The following is an 18,833-nucleotide window of genomic DNA, read 5'->3' as shown; positions in this document are numbered from 1 at the left end:
TTGTTGCAATATTTAGACAAATTAATATATCAAATCTAAAAAGTAACACTTCAGTGATAGGGAAAGGCCTTTGGCCGAAAAGGTAGGGAAAAAGGGAAACATGCATGAACTATGAAAATACAAGCTGATGCAAAGATTTAAGGGCTTAGCTATGTTTATTCTCACATACCGAGTCTGGAATTTTATTCAACTCCAGCACCATAACCTAGCCGAAGCTCGAGATCCAGGCCTTCAGTGGGACTGGAAGAGTCTATCCTCATCATTAGATCACTACGCCGCCTCTTGCTACGGATGTTATCATCATCCTCAATCTGATCTCTTGACTTCACTTTGTCTTTCACAAGCTTTAGGTCTGGTATCGCAAGTTCTCGAATGGATGTCGAATTGGCGATGGATTGGTTAGTAGGAAAGATGGATTCAATTTGGTTATCTGCAATAATACATGAAGTACAAGAAGAAAGAGAAGCCAAGGCGTGTTCACCATCTTCCTGCATGGATGCTGATGAAACTTTTGAAGGAGGGCTAGAAATGGCTTTGTGTACTAGTGAGCTAACCTGCACTTGTAAATATTGTTTATCTACTGGTGTACAAACTTTATCACTATCTTGCTCTTCAGATGTGAGACTTGAAGATTGCTTCATCCTTGCGCGATCTCTGCGGTGAACGTTCATATGGCCGCCAAGCGCTTGCGCCGATCTAAACTCGCGTCCGCAGAAGCTGCATGAGTATGACCTTGGAGGCCACATGAAGTGGCCTGCAAAGTCTTCAGCAAAGGCTTGTTCTTCCCATGACTCATTGTAAGAGGTAGTAGAAGCAATTTGCCGAATTGGGAAGCCAAGAAGAGGCTTATCACTCAGTTTCCTTCTACCTAACATCCAGTACTTGGCCTGCTCCATTATACTGTGCATGGCTGAAGGAAATTCAGGAATATCTCAGACTAGCTAGGAGAGTCTTATATTGTTGCTTGCTTTGAGAAGCTTAAGGAAAAATAGTTGGATAATTAAAGATGCAGAACATTGTCCATATATTTGCAACTTGGGGCATAGACAGGTACATAAGAATCTGTCATTCAAGGAGCTTAGCTAAGGTGAAAAGTCTCCTCAAGGTTATTGTAATTGTAGGTGGTGGGGTACCTGCAAGCTTAGTCTAATATAACTGAAGTTATTTGTTGGTTTATCTCTAATTTGACCTTTCACACACTAACAGTGGCCTAGATTTAGTTGTTTTTGTCCTCATATACCAGTTTGTGTTCCCACTGACACTTTACACTTTTGTTCTTATCTTGTGATCTCACTAAGCAAACCAAATTTTTTTTAGAAGAGACCACCTTGTTAATTTGTTAGTTTCTGTATGCCAAAGATCAGACAGCTGCTATCGGGGCCTACTTGGAACCCTAAACAATAATATGTGCAATTCTGACCACTGTTTAAGAGAATGTTTAAGATATTCACACTATCAGCAATCCAATGGACTATTCAGGAACTTGGTGGACAGTATACTCATATATCACAGTCCTATTATGCTTCCCCTCTGTGAACAGCGCGGTTTCGCATGACTGGAATTAAATTGAAAGAATACAAGCATGGCAGTGCCCCGAGTGTCTTAAGAACTTTTAAGGTTTTTGGTTAAACATTCACACCATCCTCCTTATCCAAAGGGCCTCAATAAACAAAAGTTGGAGTAACTTGCGCAACTCAACCTCCAATTATGGGGTTTGTTTTGTCTGCCTAGTGATCTTATCTGATTTGAAATCTTAAAGGGATATCTTAAAGATTAGAGCAATGTGATGGGTCATGCTGTTGTCTAAATTAACTCATTCTTGCTATGCTGCTTGTGACTTGTGACTCCTGTCTTCATTTGCTGCCATTCTTTTTCTTGATACTCTACTTCTAATTGTTAGCCAGAAAGATATTGTTAGACAATCCTTGCCAGGTTGCCGTAATTAGTGGTTCATGAACTTGCTGAACCATTTTCAGCCAAGAAACTAATTGAGCAACTCACTGTTACAATTTTATTTCACTTGTTCTCTTCATCCTCCATGGATATAGATCCAAAGTAAAGGTTTCAAAATCCTACATAGCAACCAATTAGTACTTCGAAATTCCACTTGCTTAGAACTTCACCTTTTGTTTTCCCTAGAAGAAAGGTCTCTTTGACAAAACACTATCTGTAGAAATGACCATGCTTTATATAAATTGTATCAACTGGTAAAAGGGTTGCAGAGTTTAGTTTACACTTGATATTTTGGTTGCGGCATTAGAAAAAAAGAAGCAATAAATGGAGATGCTTCCTTACCTTTTCTGATGCTTACTGCCAAGTAATTGTCTTGGAGTCTTGGGAGATCCCACTGGATGTGCAGAATGAGCTGATGCTCTAACTGTTGGACTTGACTTTGATAAGTGTTTTGGTGGCGTTCCATTTAACACATTTTTTCGATCCCCAAATCATAAATAACTATAAGAAGAAATTATATTTTATTATCTATGATTAGGCCAAAATTTACTTCACTCATTATAATTTTATTTGTATCATCAAAACTGAAACTGTTACTTTGTTTTATTATAATTTACCATACGATTGGTCAAATTTGAAAATATTAATTAGAGAAAAAATTATTGAAGATTGAATAAACTTTTCAACATATCTAAAATAATATTAATTAGATTTTAGATATATTTATCTATTCAATTATCTATAATTTTATCTCTAGTGAAAGATTTTTAAATTCGATCTATAATTTGATTAAAATATGTTAAAAAAGAGGATAAAATGATATGAATGAAATTATAGAAGGTAAAAATGGATTTAAGCCTAATCAAAAGAATGTTAAAATATACCTTTCCCATAATTTAATCTAATGACTTTCATGTGCTCGTGCTTCTGGAAATATGTTGAAAACAGCAGAGAGGTTGTTCAAATCTTGATAGCTTCTTAATCAAAGGGAGACAGGACATAATTGGTTTAGAAAATCTTCGCAAGGCATTTGTCATCATTCATACAATCTGTTTAGCAGTCAAAAGGCTCCTCCAGATGGGTGACAAAATAAAAAGTTTTGCCTACAGCTGTTAGTACATAATAATGATTCAAATATCATTAACTTGAGAGAAAATGTACAACATAATCTGAAGAAACCAAAAAAGAAAAGAAAAGAAAAAGGTGGGGGGAGGGAAATACATGCAGAACTGTAGTTTAACCTGAGTCTCAGAGTACTTTTTTTTTATTTCTTTCTGAAAGATCAATCTATTCATCAACTTCACTGCAGGTCAGATGCAAAGCACTGATAGCAACCAAAAAGGCCTGCTGCTCTAATGAGCAGAGAGTACAAGAGAGACATGAGGTCTGTGCATTCACATGCAGCAACTTAGCTAGCAAACTAGGAACCCCCACATATGTCATATGGCCATCCTTCCTTGATCCTTCCTTTTCTAAGTCCAAAAATGAGGTTAACCTCCATGTCCTTGTGGTTCCAAAGACGTAGGGAATTCTTAGCTTTTAAAAGATTTATTCTCTGCGGATGTCGGCCAGGGATACTCTGAAATCTGAATGCTGTCACTGGACATTTCGGACAGGCTGAAGTTTAATTTCTTTAGCATGTGAGTTTCTAGCAGAGATGCTTCCACATTCCAAAGCTCTCCCTCTGGTGGGATCGGATACTTGTTCTTCTTGATTGCGATTTGCTACGCTTTTATCTCAACGTAATGTCTTAACAATACTCCTTAAGAAACTTAATTTTAACCTAACGACAACTTACCCATTTCCAGGTGCATTTGTCACACATCTTTTATTATTATTATTATTTAAAAAACAATAACTACTTTTATAGATTAAATACCTCGGTTATAAATTGCACCGTACTACTAACATGTTATTTTTTAAAGGAAAGAATCTAACAAATATTAATGAAAAAGACATTTGTGAAGCTTTACATAGTAAAATGAATCAATATTTCACAAAGAAAGGGGGCCTAATGGAATGGGCAACGATTCAAGAGGACTATGTATAAATAAATTATTCCTTAAAATTTATTCTATTATTTCTAAAAATAAAATAATAAAATATTTCAAATATCCTTTGTATGACCTCAAAATGTTGTTGTTCTGCTCTTAATTTTATCTTATTCTACATCTATGGTTAACTTAATTGATCTATATCATAACTCTTTGGGTAAAGTTTAAAAAATGGTAAATTTGTATATATAACACTCCCTCTATAAATGAAATTGTGATTTATATCCTCAATTTTTAGAAAACACCATGCCGTTAGATCAGTTAATTAAACTTAACAAAATCTATAAATTAACTATACTAGATGAATTACGAAAATACTCACAATTAAGTCATACTAAGGGTATTTTAATTATTCTAGATATTTTCTGCACATATTCGCTAAATCATAATACTCATATTTATAAATAATAAAAATATAAGATATAAATCATAATTAGATTATAAAGTAGGGCGTTATATATAAATTTTTCTTAAAAGAAAAACACAATACATATAATGTGCCTTTGATAAATTTCTTTATATTAGATTATGTATGCTGAAATGATGCTAATTAAAAGTTATGTGTAGCTATCAACTCTTTTTTCGTGCCTATTTGGGGTTAGTTTAAAAAGGAAATACTAAATTTTGAGTGTGTCAATTTCGAGTATGGATTCAGAAAAAAGAATTATACAAAACTAATCATGGATGTAGACTGTAGTAATTGTGTGGGTAGTGTGCATGATGCGAGATATCAGATGTAGGAATGAAATCAACATGACCAAGGAATCTTAGACAACTATGTGATTGATTTTAAAATTGAAAGAAGAGTTTTCTTCAAATCCAAACACGCCACTCGTAGATTTTTCCCCGGGATTGACGGGTTGGAGAGTCCAATTGGTAATCCAAACGTCTCACTTCGTCAGATTTGTAGCATTTAACTCAAGTGTCGTAGTATTGTTTTAGTGTCAACATCTGGGCCGCTTCTTAAGGGCTCGAGAGCATTAATTGATGGGCATGTAATTTAGACTCTAAGATTTAGGTTAGACCCTACGCATTCATTAACTAACTAGATTAGTGCGTTGTTAAGCATGACTTAATTGGCTGCCAACAAACACAAGGATAAGAGGGAAGCTAATCAGATAATGTAATTTCGGACCCAGTTTGGTTTTGGGCAGCACATGGGCTTTAATTTCTTAAAGGAAAGAGACCACTAATCGGGTATTTATCCTCTCCTTATTAATCTTATTATCATTCTCAAGTGTTCATAGCAATATTAATCTTGTAATCATTTATAAAAGACTAAGAGAAAGGTGTTCATAGCCTCAATCTCAAAAAGTATGGGTCATTAGACTCCATTACTCATCAATAATATTTCGTCGTTTTTTCTCTCTTATTTCATAGGCCAACTGATGAATCAGATTACATAATTATTGCTCAATTATTTTAAAAATATCATAATAGCCACCGCATTTTTTACAGTTAAATGTAATTAATCGCCATTGGAAAACTATTTTACCCTTATATAAGTTGTTTAAAATAGTTCTATACAAGAAAAAAAACTTACTTTTTATAAGTATTCTACGCTCAAATTAAATTTTTTTTTAAAATAAGAGCATTTTAGTTATTAATATATTAAGAATATTTCATGAATATTTTATCAAAAATAATACTAAAAGAATTGCAGGACTTCAGCGGGAACCATAATATTTTAAAAATGTAATGATAATTATAACATTTTAAACTTTTTAGTAGTAATTATGTTAAAAAAAAAAGGCTCAAATATTAATTGAAACTTGGCCCATCATACATTCCAATGGCAAATTTTTTTAAAAATATTATGCTATTTCTTTTCTTCTTTCTGACTCTTTTATCATAAAATTGGTTGGCACTCTAGACTTACATCCTCTTTGCGTGTTCTAAGAGTGCGAAGGCATTATGTCCTCTTGGGATTGAGGCTCTAGCCTTAGAATCCAGCATCAAATTGGCTAGACATCAAAAACCTAGCTAAAGTAAAGTAATCTTTGAAGGTGACTCCTAGATTGTGATCATCTCTGCTAATCAAACCTCTGGTTTACTCCCTTGGTCCATCTATTACATCATGCAACATTATAAAAGACCTCACAAACTCCTTTCTTTCGAGTAGCTTCTGTTATACTTGTAGAGAATATAACAGGGCAATCGATTGGGCTGCCCATTTTATTAGATCTAACCAATTTTTGTACTTTGGAGATAGTCTTCAACCTCCAAAGTTTAGTTGTATCCTTCTTTCTAATAATTCTAAGGTCCAAACTCTTTGAAAGTGTCCGTAATATATACCAGACTGATCAAGTCCTTTTTATCAATATATATATATATATATATATATATCTCGTTTTTTCATGTATAACTTTGTTAACCTACCAAATTGAAGGACAAAATCAATGCTAGGATTGGTTTTCTTTTCTCTTGATTTTTTTCTTCCTCCTACTCGGAGGAGGAGAGTCACTAGCAGACTTCCTTCTCTCCTCTCTATTTACATTTTACCTTCTTATTTAAATTGATATAAAATTATTTTACCTCTTATACTTATTGAGAAATTTATATATAACACTATACTTTTTAACGAAATTGCAGTTTATACGTTACATTTTTACTATTTACAAATCGAGCTATACAATTTATTGAATATGTGCAGAAAATAATATGAGTTAGATTTGAACTAATTTTCGTGAGAATGTTTAGTTAAGTAGAGATATTTTATTTATAAAATAACTAAAATATCTTTATTTCTAAAATAACTAAAATATCCTTAGTATGCCTTGGTTGAGAGTATTTTCATAATTTTTTTACAATAATTAATTTAATCTAGAGGTTTGATTAAATTTACCTAATAGATCTAATATAGTGTAAACTATAATTTCGTTAAAATATAAGGTGTTATATGCAAATTTTTCATACTTATTTTTGTATTAGTTAACTAATTATACTTCTGACTAAAAATAATTTAAAAAAAAAATAATTGACCAATAATAGAAATCTATTTTTGGAAAGTTTATCTTAGTTATGTAACCATAATATGTCTTATGGACCGGTGTTAGGTGCCAACTGCCAAGTAGATATTTGTCGTGCAACGCAGCCTCCAAAGATTAAATATATATTTTTTTCAGGCAAAAGTCATTAGAGTTTGGCATCTATTATAAAGGCGATTATGAAAGAAAGAAAAATTAGGTGAAGTTAGAAACAAATTCTCACGAATTCACAGCTTAAATCATCTGATTTCGTTATGTATTGAGATCCATCAACATCGTACCAAACCGATTGAATTCCTCTGATTGCAACATTCCGGCATTTTGATCGAATTGAATTTTAATTATTGCCAAGTGTTTGAATATATCCATGAGATCAGTAATTCGTCAAGTTTTGTCTGCTGAACTTTTTTGCACCACTCGGACTAAACTTTGAAAATTTTGTCGAAAAATTGAACAGAACTTTGAAATTTTAGAGGTTAGATGGAATAAAGGAGTAGGAGGGAAGGCATGGAGAAGAGCAACAGAGCACAGAGATGGTCTCTTGCCGGCACGACAGCTCTCGTCACCGGAGGCACCAAAGGAATCGGGTATTTATCCCCTACTTATTAATCTTATTATCATTCTCAAGTGTTCATAGCAATTTAAAACTTTTTAGTAGTAATTATTGTAAGAAAAAGCTCAAATATTAATTGAAACTTACATTTTTGGCCCTTCGTACATTCCAATGGCTATAAATTTTTAAATACAATGCTATTTCTTTTCCCCTTTTTGACTCCTTTATAATAAAATTGGTTGGCAGACTTAGATCTGGCTTTCGTCTAAATCCTCCTCATCGTATTCTAAGCCTCCTTATTCAATCACTCTTGTCGCCTTTACCTCCTCTACTGATCTCTTTGTTGGAAGAGGGAAGAGGGAAGAGGGGAGAGGGGAGAGGTTCTTACAAAGTATATAAATAAAGTATTATCACCGTGTTGTTAGCTCAAATATAATTTATTAGTATTTTTTACACATATTCGCTAAATTATAAATATTAATTTATAAATAATAAAAATATAAGGTATAAGTCATAATTATATTATAAAACAAGGTGTTATATATAAATTTCTTTTTAAAAAATAAATATCAAATAATAATTATTGATACGGTAGACTTTTTGTGATAAAAGACAAAATATAACGTGCTTTTGATAAATTTCTCTATATTGAATCATCTATGTTGAAATGATGCTAATTGAAAGTTATGTCTAGCTATCAACTCCCCTTTTTTGTGCCTCTTTGAGGTTAGTTTAAAAAGGAAATACTAAATTTTGGTGATCCAAATGTCTAGACATGATCATTAGGCGGGTCAGGTTAATTGGACTTAAGTATTTATTTACAGTCCGGTCCACCAATTATTTGGGCCAGGCCAGGTTCGAACCAAGCCAGAATAGTTTAGCTCATTACTGCCCGTTGGCCCGTGAGAGATTGGGCTAACTGGGTCGGGCTAGCCCGACCTACTAATCACTTGGCCCAACTAACCTTTTAGCTTTTTTTTTTTTTTTAAATTATCAATATTTTATTTTTCTTTAAATATTTCTGTTCCTCCATTTTAAAAAATAATATATTAAAAAAATTTAAAGTTGTGCTTAAAAAAATGTAAAACGATATAGTTGAAAAAATTTCGTTGATTTTCACTATAGCAGAACGGCGTAGTAGAACGGGCGGACCTAGTTGTGGGCCAAACGGGCGAGCTTTCGGGAAGGGCCGGGCTCGCAAAGGGCTAGGCCCGTGCTGCCCATGGGTAGTTCAGGCTTGGGCTGGACCGAGCCCAAATTAGGTTCCGGTCGAGCTTAGCTCGGTCCAAACCGAGCCGGGTCGGGTTGGGCACGGGCGGGCTGGACCTTTGATCAGGTCTACAAATGTCTCACTTTATCATATTTGTAGCATTTAATTCAAGCAACGTAGTATTGTTTTAGTGTCAACATTTGGGCAGCTCCTTAATGGCTCGAGAGCATTAATTGATGGACGTGTAATTAAGACTCCAAGATTTAGGTTAGACCCTACGCATTAACTAACACACACACACACACACTAAAATTTAATCTAGATTAGTGCATCGTTAAGCATGCCTTAATTGGCTGCCAACAAACGAAAGGATAAGAGGAAATCATTCTTGATATCAATCCTCCCCACCCCCCTCTCTCTCTCAGCCTAAAGCAATTTCGGACCCAGTTTGGTTTGGGCAGCGCACTAAAGCCTTTGGTCCATTGTATTAAATCGATAGAGATTCGATGCGGATAGACTTATCTGAATTAATTTAATATATTAATCGTGTATATTTGATGGTTGTGATTGTGCTCAAAGTTAGTTAAATACAAATTAGTCTCTCATGATAATTCAAAATGAATGTGATGGGAGCTAAGTAGATATGCATGATCGACACAATCGTCAAGTCATTTATGTTGCTTAATTAATAAAGCGAACTTCCTTGTCGCACAAATGTTAATAAAAAAAAAAGAAGGAAAAGGAAAGAAGAAATGTGAAGCTTAATAAGAGCTTTCAACTACTTCGATGAAACAATGGAGATGGATTGACATACTTGCTTTGTTTCTTAGTGGTGGTCACTTATTAAGACTTTTAATCCCTTGGAAGTATTTACTATGAATATAATATATCTATTCTTCTGGATATATGGACGGGTGTCAGGTGCCAAATTCCTTTGTCTAACCCGAATATGTGGAGAGGTGTCAAGTGCCAAATGCACTCGATTTTGATTTTGATTTTGATTTTGATAATATATGTTAGAGTGAAACTTCCATTCAAATTCGAAGTCTATTGCTGACTGATGCAGATATGATGGTATATGATATGATGAGGATAAAAATTATTAATTAAAACTTACATTTTTGACCTTACTCTATCCATTTAACTAAGTGGTATTACTTATGACTAAAAATAATTAGTGTAAATTTTATGGTAAAAGGGGGGTAAATTGCAATTTAAAAAATAAGATATATCTATTTTTTGGATAATTTAACCTTAGTTGTCTAACCATAATATGGACCGGTGTTAGGTGCCAAATTCTTTATCTGACACCGAGTAGATATTTGTAGTGCAATTCACCCTCCAAAGATTAATATATATATATATATATATATATATATTCAGGAAAAAGTCATTAAGAGTTGGGCATCTACTACAATAAGGATAATTTACACTAAGGGTAATTAAGAAATATAAGAATTATTATGTTAAGTTAGAAAAAATTTCACGCGAAATATTCGCATCTTAAATCAGCTAATTACGTGTCACGTATTGAGAATTTGAGATCCATCAACATCATCCCAAACCGATAGGATTCCTCTTGTCAAATGTTAGACCATTCAGCTTGAATTTTGCACTACTCGACTAAACTTGGAAAAATTTGTAGAAAAGTGGGAAAAACTTGAAAAGTTTGTAGAAAAGTAGGACAAAACGTAGAAACTTACTACAAATTTTAGAGGCTAGGTGGACGACAAAGGAGGAGGAAGGCATGGAGAAGAGCAATAGAGCTCAGAGATGGTCTCTTGTCGGCATGACGGCTCTCGTCACCGGAGGCACCAAAGGAATTGGGTATTCTTTGTTTTCGTTTTTTTATCTTTGTACCCCTTATTAATCTTATTATCATTGTCAAGTGTTTACATAGTAACATTAATCTTGTAATAATTTACAAAAGACTAAGATTAAAGAGCTTGCAGGCATGCTATAGTTGAAGAGCTAGCGGAGCTTGGAGCAGTAGTTCATACTTGTTCACGGAATGAAGCAGAGCTGAACAAATGTTTGCAAAAATGGGCAGATATGGATCTCCTTGTAACTGGATCCGTTTGCGATGTCTCCTCTCGAGCTGAGAGAGAGAGATTAATGGAGAGGGTCCGTTCCATTTTCCACGGGAAGCTCACTATCCTAGTAAGTTCTTGGGTTATTAAAACTTCTTATATATTTAGATACTGTTACTAGACTCAATTTGCAAATTAGTTATAACAAGAGTGGCTCATTAAAACTTTGCCTCTCAATTTTTAGATTAATAACGCAGGAACGGGCATTGTAAAACCGACTCTAGATTGTACTGCGGAAGACTACTCCTACTTAATGGCTACTAATCTGGAGTCTTCCTTCCATTTGAGCCAAATGGCTCACCCTCTTCTCAAGGCGTCAGGAAGAGGGAGCATTGTGTTTATCTCCTCAATAGCAGGATTGGTAGCTGTCAAAAATTTGTCCATTTACTCGGCCACCAAGGGTATATAAATAACTATTAGTAACATAATTTTTTTATATTCTTTAAAAAAAAAATACATAGTTTTTTTTATAAAGCAAGATTAGCGCAAAATTATAAGTCCAATTTTGTGATCTATATCAGGAGCATTGAATCAACTCACAAAAAGCCTAGCTTGTGAATGGGCAAATGACAACATTCGAACAAATTGCGTTGTACCAGGTCCTATCGCAACTCCGCTCATTCAAGTAAGTTCTCATTTCTTCCCGCAATTTAGTTTGTAAGATATTATTGGAATTCAAACTCGAAAACTCTTATAGATTGTGAGCATTTTTTTTCTAACACTCTTCCTAAAGAAAAAATGTTGAGATGGTAATATATATTTCATCTAAAATATAATGGCTGAAATGCATTTAATGATATAAATAAAATGTGAGTTAATTACAGTTTATCCTCCTATGGTTTGGTTTAATATATTTTTTATATCTTTGTCATTTGATATTTGATTACTATTATGTTAGATGCATTAAAGTATTTATCTAATCTTTTACAAATTATTTTTAATAAGGATCTTTAAATTTGATCTTTGATTTAACTAAATATAATAGAAAAGATAACGGTTGCACCTTAATGAAAACTACAAAAGGATTAAATACTTAAGTCGAAAGTATAAATAGAGATTTGTGAAATTAAACCAAATCACATAAGGATAAAGTGCAATTTTCTTTTAAAATATTTTATGACAATTTGACTTTTCTAATTTTAACTTAGGTGGTGCTTGACGATGAGGAGATCAAAGCAAAAGAAGTCTTACGTGTTCCCTTGGGGCGTATCGGTGAGCCAGAGGAGGTGGCATCTCTCACAGCTTTTCTTTGCATGCCGGTTGCTTCTTACATCAATGGTCAAGTCATTTGCGTTGATGGAGGTCGTGCAATTTATGACTCTTAAATGAAGAATACATGCAAGATGACGATATTGTTAAACTTTAAGTTTTTTAAATAAATATTCGAGTGGGTCATTATGATTCGTGTTTAATCAGATCAAATTATGAGGACATTAGGTTTGATGGATATAATCTATTTATTTTTTAATTGATTCATGCTTACCTCTTAGGTAAGTCACTAAGACAAGTTTAATTAAGTCACGTAAATCTCTAAGACAAATTTAATTAAGTCATGTAAGCCTTTTAAGGTAAGTCTTTATTCGAGTTGTATAAGTCTTTAGAGCTAAATTCAAATATGACTCGTTGTATCCGACCTCTATATATAAAGAAGCTAAGTTTTATTCATCTAAGCATTAGCAATTAATTAAATTTAGTTGAGAGTAACTATTAGGCAATAGTGTAATGTTACGATAAAAATTGGGTAAATTGCAGTTTTCGTTGAGAGTAATTTTTCTTCTAAGAAATTGGGTAGGCGTGCCTCCACATTGACTACTTGAAATGCCCAGTAAAAGCTTTGAACCACTTCGATGGAAATAATGGAGGTAGACGCTGTGGTGGTCATTTATTGAGGCTTTTAAAGCCCTGGGAAGTATTTATGTCTAATATGTCCAAAGTAAAATAAGAAATAATATTTTTTGTAAAAAGAAATACTTCAAATCAGAATCAAGCTAAATTATTAAACTGTAATTTAGTAATTCTTAATTCCTATAAACATAATGGATACTGTTGTGCTTAATTGAGCAGGTTTAATTATTTTGACGGTCCTAGTCTAATCTTAGATAGTTTACTCTTAATTCTCTAACACTCAGTAGATATTGGAAAAGGACATTAGAGTTGGTCATTTACCACAATAAAGACAATTTACACTAAGGATAATTATAAACGGATAGAATTCCTCTGGTTGGTTCCGGCATTTTTATCCAATTGAATTTTAAACCTCGTCAAGTTTTCGAGTATATCCATGAGACCAGTAGTTGCTCGTACGTTTTGTTTGCAGACCTTTCTGCACCACTCGACTAAACTTATAGAAAATATGTAGATAAGTGAGAAAAAAACTTAGAAATTTTCTATAAATTTTATAGTCTAAGTGATCTAAGTGAGAAGGAAGGCATGGAGAAGAGCAACAGAGCTAAGAGATGGTCTCTCTCCGATATGACGGCTCTCGTCACCGGAGGCACCAAAGGGATTGGGTATTAATTATTTTTTTTTCCCTTATTAATCTTATTATCATTGTCAAGTGTTTACATAGTAACATTAATCTTGTACTAATTTACAAAAGGCTAAGATTAAAGAGCTTGCAGGCATGCTATAGTTGAAGAGCTAGCGGAGCTTGGAGCAGTAGTTCATACTTGTTCACGGAATGAAGCAGAGCTGAACAAATGTTTGCAAAAATGGGCAGATATGGATCTCCTTGTAACTGGCTCCGTTTGCGATGTCTCCTCTCGAGCTGAGAGAGAGAGATTAATGGAGAGGGTCCGTTCCATTTTCCATGGAAAGCTCACTATCTTGGTAAGTTAGAAAAAGTCATGAAAATTTATCAAAGAAATTATATATTTGATTTTTTTATTATTATTCTCATCCTATCATACTGATGTTTACAAATTTAATCCATCCATTTCGCTTTCGGTGGGCAAGTATCATGTAGATGAATTAAATTAATAATAAGTGTAAATAACTTATTATAATTGAGTAATTATTTTAAGGTCAATATGAACTAAAATTAAAGGACAAACTATGATTTTTTAATTCTTAGAGAAGTGAGAGTGTTGAACTCTGGAGACTCATACAATACAAATTTCTTTAACTTATTGAGTACAATTCCATTAGTGATAAATTAAGAGTATTTTAGATATTTTAATTATTAACTGTTTAAAAGAAGTAAAATATTTTTTATTTCGTTAGCTTCAGTTATGTGAAAATTACGTAGTTTTTTTTTGAGATATTAAAATTAAAATATAAGGTGAAATGAAAAATATCCATACCGTACTACTGTATGTGAATGATAATAGTATTTAAATTTCTCAAAGTGTTCTTAGAAATCCTTATTTATTTCAATACCATTACTGGACTGAACTTGCAAATTTTGGTATTTGAGAAAAGAAGCAGCTCGTAATACTTTGCATCTTTGCAGATTAATAACGCAGGAACGTCCATTGCAAAACCGACTCTGGATTGTACTGCCGAAGACTACACCTACTTAATGTCTACTAATTTGGAGTCTTCCTTCCATTTGAGCCAAATGGCTCACCCTCTTCTCAAGGCATCAGGAAGAGGAAGCATTGTGTTTATCTCCTCAATTACAGGGGTGATGGCTTTCAAAAATTTCTCCATTTACTCAGCAACCAAGGGTAGATAAATAACTATTAATAACAAAGTTATATAATTTTTTTTTATGAAACAAGATTAGCACAAATTTATAAGTCATAACTTTGTTATATTATATCAGGAGCACTTAATCAACTTACAAAGAACCTCGCGTGCGAGTGGGCAAATGATAGCATTCGAACAAACTGCATAGCACCAGGTCCCATCGCAACCTCGTTATTGAAGTCGGTAAGATTTCTCATTAAGAGTAGATATGTTTTGCTTCATTCTATCCTCTTAAAATTTTAATTAAATTACATTATAAGTATTATTAATAGAGACAATAGAATAACTTTATAGCATTGTTTCTGTTAAATAAATAAACATTCGAAAGACCCAAAGTAAGGAGTTGAAATGTATCTAATTGTATAAATAAATATTCTATGATAATTTAAACTTTCTAACTTTAACTTAACAGTTGTTTAACGACGAGGAGCTCGTAGCAAAACTAGTGTCACGTATTCCTTTGGGGCGCATGGGTGAGCCAGAGGAGGTGGCGTCTCTCACGGCTTTTCTTTGCATGCCGGTTGCTTCCTATATTAATGGTCAGATTATTTGCGTTGACGGAGGTCGAGTCGTTTATGACTCTTAAACGAAGAATACGTGCAAGATAATGATATAATTAACTTTAAAATTTGTAAATAAATGTTCGAGTGGGTCACTCATTGGACACTATTACTCATCAATAATATTTCATATGTCCCTTTTTACTCTCTTGTTTTATAGGCCAATGCATTGATCACATTACATAATTGTCACTCGATTATTTTTAAAATATTATAATAGCCACTGCATTCTTTAATATAATATAATTGCCGATATCATATCATCTCGATAGTTAAATCTAACTAATTATTGTTAAAAAGCTATTTTACCCTTTGCATAAGTTGTTTAAAATAGTTATATACAAGAAAAAAAAAAGTTACTTTTAATAAAAATATGTTCACTTTCTTAACTATATATTAAGAATATTCGGTCATATTGTACCTAAAACAATTCTAAAAGAGCCGAAGGACTCCAGCGGCAACCATAATATTTTATAAATATAATGAAAACTATAATATTTAAAAAAAAATTGGTAGTAATTATGTAAGAAAAAGTTCAAATATTAATTAAAACTTACATTTTTGGCCCTTCATATATTCCAAATGGCAAAAAAAGAATTTAAAATACTATGTTATTTTCTTTAACTCCTTTATAATAAAATCTTTCGCCTAAATCGTCGATGCGTGTCGCCTTTACCTCTTCTACTGATCTCCTAATTGAAAGAGAAAAGAGGAGAGAAGAGAGGAGAAGAGAAGAGAGAAGAGAGGAGAAGAGGAGAAGAGGAGAGGTTATTACGAAGTATACAAACAACTCTGGTCATAAGAAAATTTGTATGTCCAAGGTGGAATAACACCAAAATAGCATACGGTAATCTGAAAGAACATCATTCTTAGCAACTTAAGTTTTTAAATTAATTAATATTATTAAATAATTATCCATTTAAAAAAATTTCTGCACTCGGGTTTTCTTTGTGGGACTGGAATTCGTGTCAGCTGTTTGCTTTCTAAGTAATAATAATACTATTTTATTAAAATAATATTAAATTGAAAGGCCCCAAATTTGACTGATAGACTGCAGTAGGTGAGAAATTGTGCTGTTGACCTTTTGGGCATCACTTGGACAATAGTTGGAAAAATGATTGCTATTCTAGAGGCTGAGTAGAGTTATAAGTTTGAAGTTTGAGACGGAGACGGAACGGAGGAGAAGAGGATGGAGAAGAGCAGCAGAACTCAGAGATGGTCTCTTGCTGGCACGACGGCTCTCGTCACCGGAGGTTCCAAAGGAATCGGGTAATTTTTCTCTAAGTAATAAAGTGCAAAGTTATATATGTTATAAACTATATCTCGTTCAATTTGGATGTAAAAAAATTATAAAAATTTAAGTGACGGTAGCCTCACGAGATAGAGTTTTCATGACTCTAATTTTACATCAATCAGATGTCTAGATAAAATAATATAATTAAAATACTAGATTAATTTACTCATAGAATAATAAACGACTATGATTAATTTACTTCTATTCGTATATCTTTATTATTTATAAATTGAGTTATATGATTTAACAAATATGCGCAAAGAAAATATTATTTTGTTAGATTTAAACTAATACCGTGAGAATATTATGTTAATTAGAAATATTTTATTTTAAAAACACCTAAAATTCCCTTAGTATAAGTTATCTTTAGTTTAATTGGGTTGAGTTTATTTTGGTTGGGTTGAGATTGTATATATGCCTTGGTTGAGAATATTTTTATAATTTTCTTAGTATAATTAATTTAATCTAGATATTTGATTAAATTTAGTTAACGTATATAATAACAATATGTTTTCTACGTTAAATTATATGGCTCGATTTATAAATAGTAAAAGTGTATAAAATCTTTCAAAAAATAAAAGAGCTAAGTCTAAATAAAAAACAAATGTAATATATATATATATATATATATATATATATATATATATATATATATATATATATTCATAACGACTAGATTTTTGATTTAATTGTTTAAAGTTTGGACTTGTTCAAGACTCAAGCTTGAAGATTAAAAACCTTACAGGTATGCTATAGTTGAAGAGCTGGCAGGATTTGGAGCAACAGTTCATATTTGTTCACGGAACGAAGCAGAGCTCAACAAATGTTTGCAGAAATGGGCAGATATGAATCTTCTCGTAACTGGATCAGTTTGTGATATCTCCTCTCGAGCTGAGAGAGAGAAACTAATGGAGAAGGTCGGATCCATCTTCCAAGGGAAGCTCACTATCTTGGTAAGTTATTAAAAGTCATGGGAATTTATCAAAAATATCATATGTTTTACTTATATTATTATTCACACCCTCCCATTGTAGATGTTTATCAATTCAATCCATGCATTTTCCTTCCTGTGGACAGTTATTATATAGATGTAAATAACTTAAATATCACTGAGTTAAGTATTTTAAGGTCACTAGAAAAGTTAAAAAGTGAACTAGAATTAAAGACAAATTATGAATTTTTTTTAACAAGTAAAAATTTAATGGTATCCATTAAATATCAATGCTGCTAAATTCTTATACAACATAAGCTCCATTAGTGCTCTTTCAGATCTTTTTAGATATATTTTAATTATCAATGTTATAATTTAAATGTAAGGTGAAATTAAAAATATCCATACCGTAGTTGCTGTATGTGAATGACAATAAAAGAAAATAGCAGGGTGTTGTTAATTATTTAAATTTCTCAAAATGTTCTTAGAAATCCTTATTTATTTCATTACTACTGCTGGACTTTGGTATTTTAAAAAAGAAGCAGCTCGTAATACTTTGCATCTTTGTAGATTAATAATGCAGGAACTTCCATTGCAAAACCGACTCTGGATTGTACAGCAGAAGAATACTCCTACTTAATGGCTACTAATTTGGAGTCTTCCTTCCATTTGAGCCAAATGGCTCACCCTTTTCTCAAGGCATCAGGAAAAGGGAGCATTGTGTTTATCTCCTCAATTGGAGGGGTGGTAGCTGTCAAAAATTTCTCTATTTACTCAGCAACCAAGGGTAGATAAATAACTATTAGTAGCATAGTTGTATTTTTTATTATTATAAAATAAGATTAGCACAAATTTATTAGTCCTAATTTTGTGATATTATATTAGGAGCAATTAATCAACTCACGAAGAATCTTGCATGTGAGTGGGCAAAGGATGGCATTCGAACAAACTGTATAGCACCAGGTCCCATCACAACTCCGTTAATAAAGTCGGTAAGATTTCTCGTTAATATTGAATATATTTTGCTTTATTCTACCCTCTTAAATTTTAAATTTTAAATTAAATTATGATTACAAGTATTATTAATAGAGATGATAGAATAACTTAATTGCGTTGCTTTTGTTAAATAAATAAATATTTAAAGAGAGATCTTAATTTAACAGGCGCTTGAAAACGTGGAGTACAAATCAAAAGAAGTGTCACGTATTCCATTGGGGCGTGTGGGTGAGCCAGAGGAGGTGGCACCTCTCACGGCTTTTCTTTGCATGCCGGTTTCTTCTTACATAAATGGTCAAGTTATTTGTGTCGACGGAGGTCGAACTATTTATGACTCTTAGAAATAAGTAATATGTATAACCAAATGCAGACTTCATTTTGAGATTATAAACTTTGTATCACATAAGCTACAGTGAAACTTAATCCAAATCCTAAATCTCGTGCACCTGCACTCGATTTTGATTTTGATTTTTTTTTTTAATTTTTGGATGTTACATCTACTACTTAAAGATAAA

General features: G+C 32.7%; 4 protein-coding genes across 7 annotated transcripts; 3 read left to right on the top strand and 1 right to left on the bottom strand.

Annotated features, from left to right (window-relative positions):
• Positions 1–1,008, bottom strand: LOC140799068 (zinc finger protein 11-like). The gene is made up of 2 exons (XM_073153204.1): positions 555–1,008; positions 1–488 (listed from the first exon to the last, which is right to left on the bottom strand). Exons 1-2 carry the CDS (start codon positions 906–908, stop codon positions 183–185), a joined length of 660 nt encoding a protein of 219 aa, XP_073009305.1. The 5' UTR covers positions 909–1,008; the 3' UTR covers positions 1–182.
• A 6,422-nt stretch (positions 1,009–7,430) lies between these two features.
• Positions 7,431–12,259, top strand: LOC140799451 (noroxomaritidine/norcraugsodine reductase-like). Of its 2 annotated transcripts, none has more exons than XM_073153797.1 (5): positions 7,431–7,581; positions 10,710–10,917; positions 11,032–11,248; positions 11,369–11,472; positions 11,996–12,259. In XM_073153797.1, exons 1-5 carry the CDS (start codon positions 7,502–7,504, stop codon positions 12,170–12,172), a joined length of 786 nt encoding a protein of 261 aa, XP_073009898.1. In that variant the 5' UTR covers positions 7,431–7,501; the 3' UTR covers positions 12,173–12,259. The 2 variants fall into 2 exon arrangements, with proteins under 2 accessions (XP_073009898.1, XP_073009897.1); XM_073153796.1 differs by lacking the exon at positions 7,431–7,581 and adding an exon at positions 10,380–10,584.
• A 902-nt stretch (positions 12,260–13,161) lies between these two features.
• On the top strand, positions 13,162–16,295 carry LOC140799453 (noroxomaritidine/norcraugsodine reductase-like). 3 transcript variants are annotated; one of them, XM_073153799.1, is made up of 5 exons: positions 13,162–13,357; positions 13,469–13,676; positions 14,299–14,515; positions 14,614–14,720; positions 16,148–16,288. In XM_073153799.1, exons 1-5 carry the CDS (start codon positions 13,278–13,280, stop codon positions 16,175–16,177), a joined length of 642 nt encoding a protein of 213 aa, XP_073009900.1. In that variant the 5' UTR covers positions 13,162–13,277; the 3' UTR covers positions 16,178–16,288. The 3 variants fall into 3 exon arrangements, with proteins under 3 accessions (XP_073009900.1, XP_073009899.1, XP_073009901.1); XM_073153798.1 differs by lacking the exon at positions 16,148–16,288 and adding an exon at positions 14,950–15,241; XM_073153800.1 differs by having other exon boundaries at positions 13,163–13,357; positions 16,155–16,295.
• On the top strand, positions 16,227–18,763 carry LOC140799454 (noroxomaritidine/norcraugsodine reductase-like). The gene is made up of 5 exons (XM_073153802.1): positions 16,227–16,366; positions 17,137–17,344; positions 17,893–18,109; positions 18,208–18,314; positions 18,486–18,763. Exons 1-5 carry the CDS (start codon positions 16,287–16,289, stop codon positions 18,657–18,659), a joined length of 786 nt encoding a protein of 261 aa, XP_073009903.1. The 5' UTR covers positions 16,227–16,286; the 3' UTR covers positions 18,660–18,763.
• Positions 18,764–18,833: the final 70 nt, after the last annotated feature.

This window comes from Typha latifolia, chromosome 12, assembly GCF_019914945.1.
Source record: "Typha latifolia isolate L0001 chromosome 12, TyphaL0001v2, whole genome shotgun sequence".
Taxonomy (NCBI): Eukaryota; Viridiplantae; Streptophyta; class Magnoliopsida; order Poales; family Typhaceae; genus Typha; species Typha latifolia.
This window is presented reverse-complemented; position numbering and strand designations above follow the sequence as displayed.

Bases quoted from the DNA above. Each gene is read 5' to 3' on its own strand.
- LOC140799453 (XM_073153798.1), top strand. From the start codon at position 13,278: ATGGAGAAGAGCAACAGAGCTAAGAGATGGTCTCTCTCCGATATGACG. The intron at 13,358-13,468 runs GTATTAATTATT...AAGAGCTTGCAG, and splicing joins GGAGGCACCAAAGGGATTGG to GCATGCTATAGTTGAAGAGC. The intron at 14,516-14,613 runs GTAGATAAATAA...ATATTATATCAG, and splicing joins CATTTACTCAGCAACCAAGG to GAGCACTTAATCAACTTACA.
- LOC140799451 (XM_073153797.1), top strand. From the start codon at position 7,502: ATGGAGAAGAGCAACAGAGCACAGAGATGGTCTCTTGCCGGCACGACA. The intron at 10,918-11,031 runs GTAAGTTCTTGG...CTCAATTTTTAG, and splicing joins ACGGGAAGCTCACTATCCTA to ATTAATAACGCAGGAACGGG. The intron at 11,473-11,995 runs GTAAGTTCTCAT...ATTTTAACTTAG, and splicing joins TCGCAACTCCGCTCATTCAA to GTGGTGCTTGACGATGAGGA.
- LOC140799068 (XM_073153204.1), bottom strand. From the start codon at position 908: ATGCACAGTATAATGGAGCAGGCCAAGTACTGGATGTTAGGTAGAAGG. The intron at 489-554 runs GTTAGCTCACTA...GCATCCATGCAG, and splicing joins AACAATATTTACAAGTGCAG to GAAGATGGTGAACACGCCTT.
- LOC140799454 (XM_073153802.1), top strand. From the start codon at position 16,287: ATGGAGAAGAGCAGCAGAACTCAGAGATGGTCTCTTGCTGGCACGACG. The intron at 16,367-17,136 runs GTAATTTTTCTC...AAAACCTTACAG, and splicing joins GGAGGTTCCAAAGGAATCGG to GTATGCTATAGTTGAAGAGC. The intron at 18,110-18,207 runs GTAGATAAATAA...ATATTATATTAG, and splicing joins TATTTACTCAGCAACCAAGG to GAGCAATTAATCAACTCACG.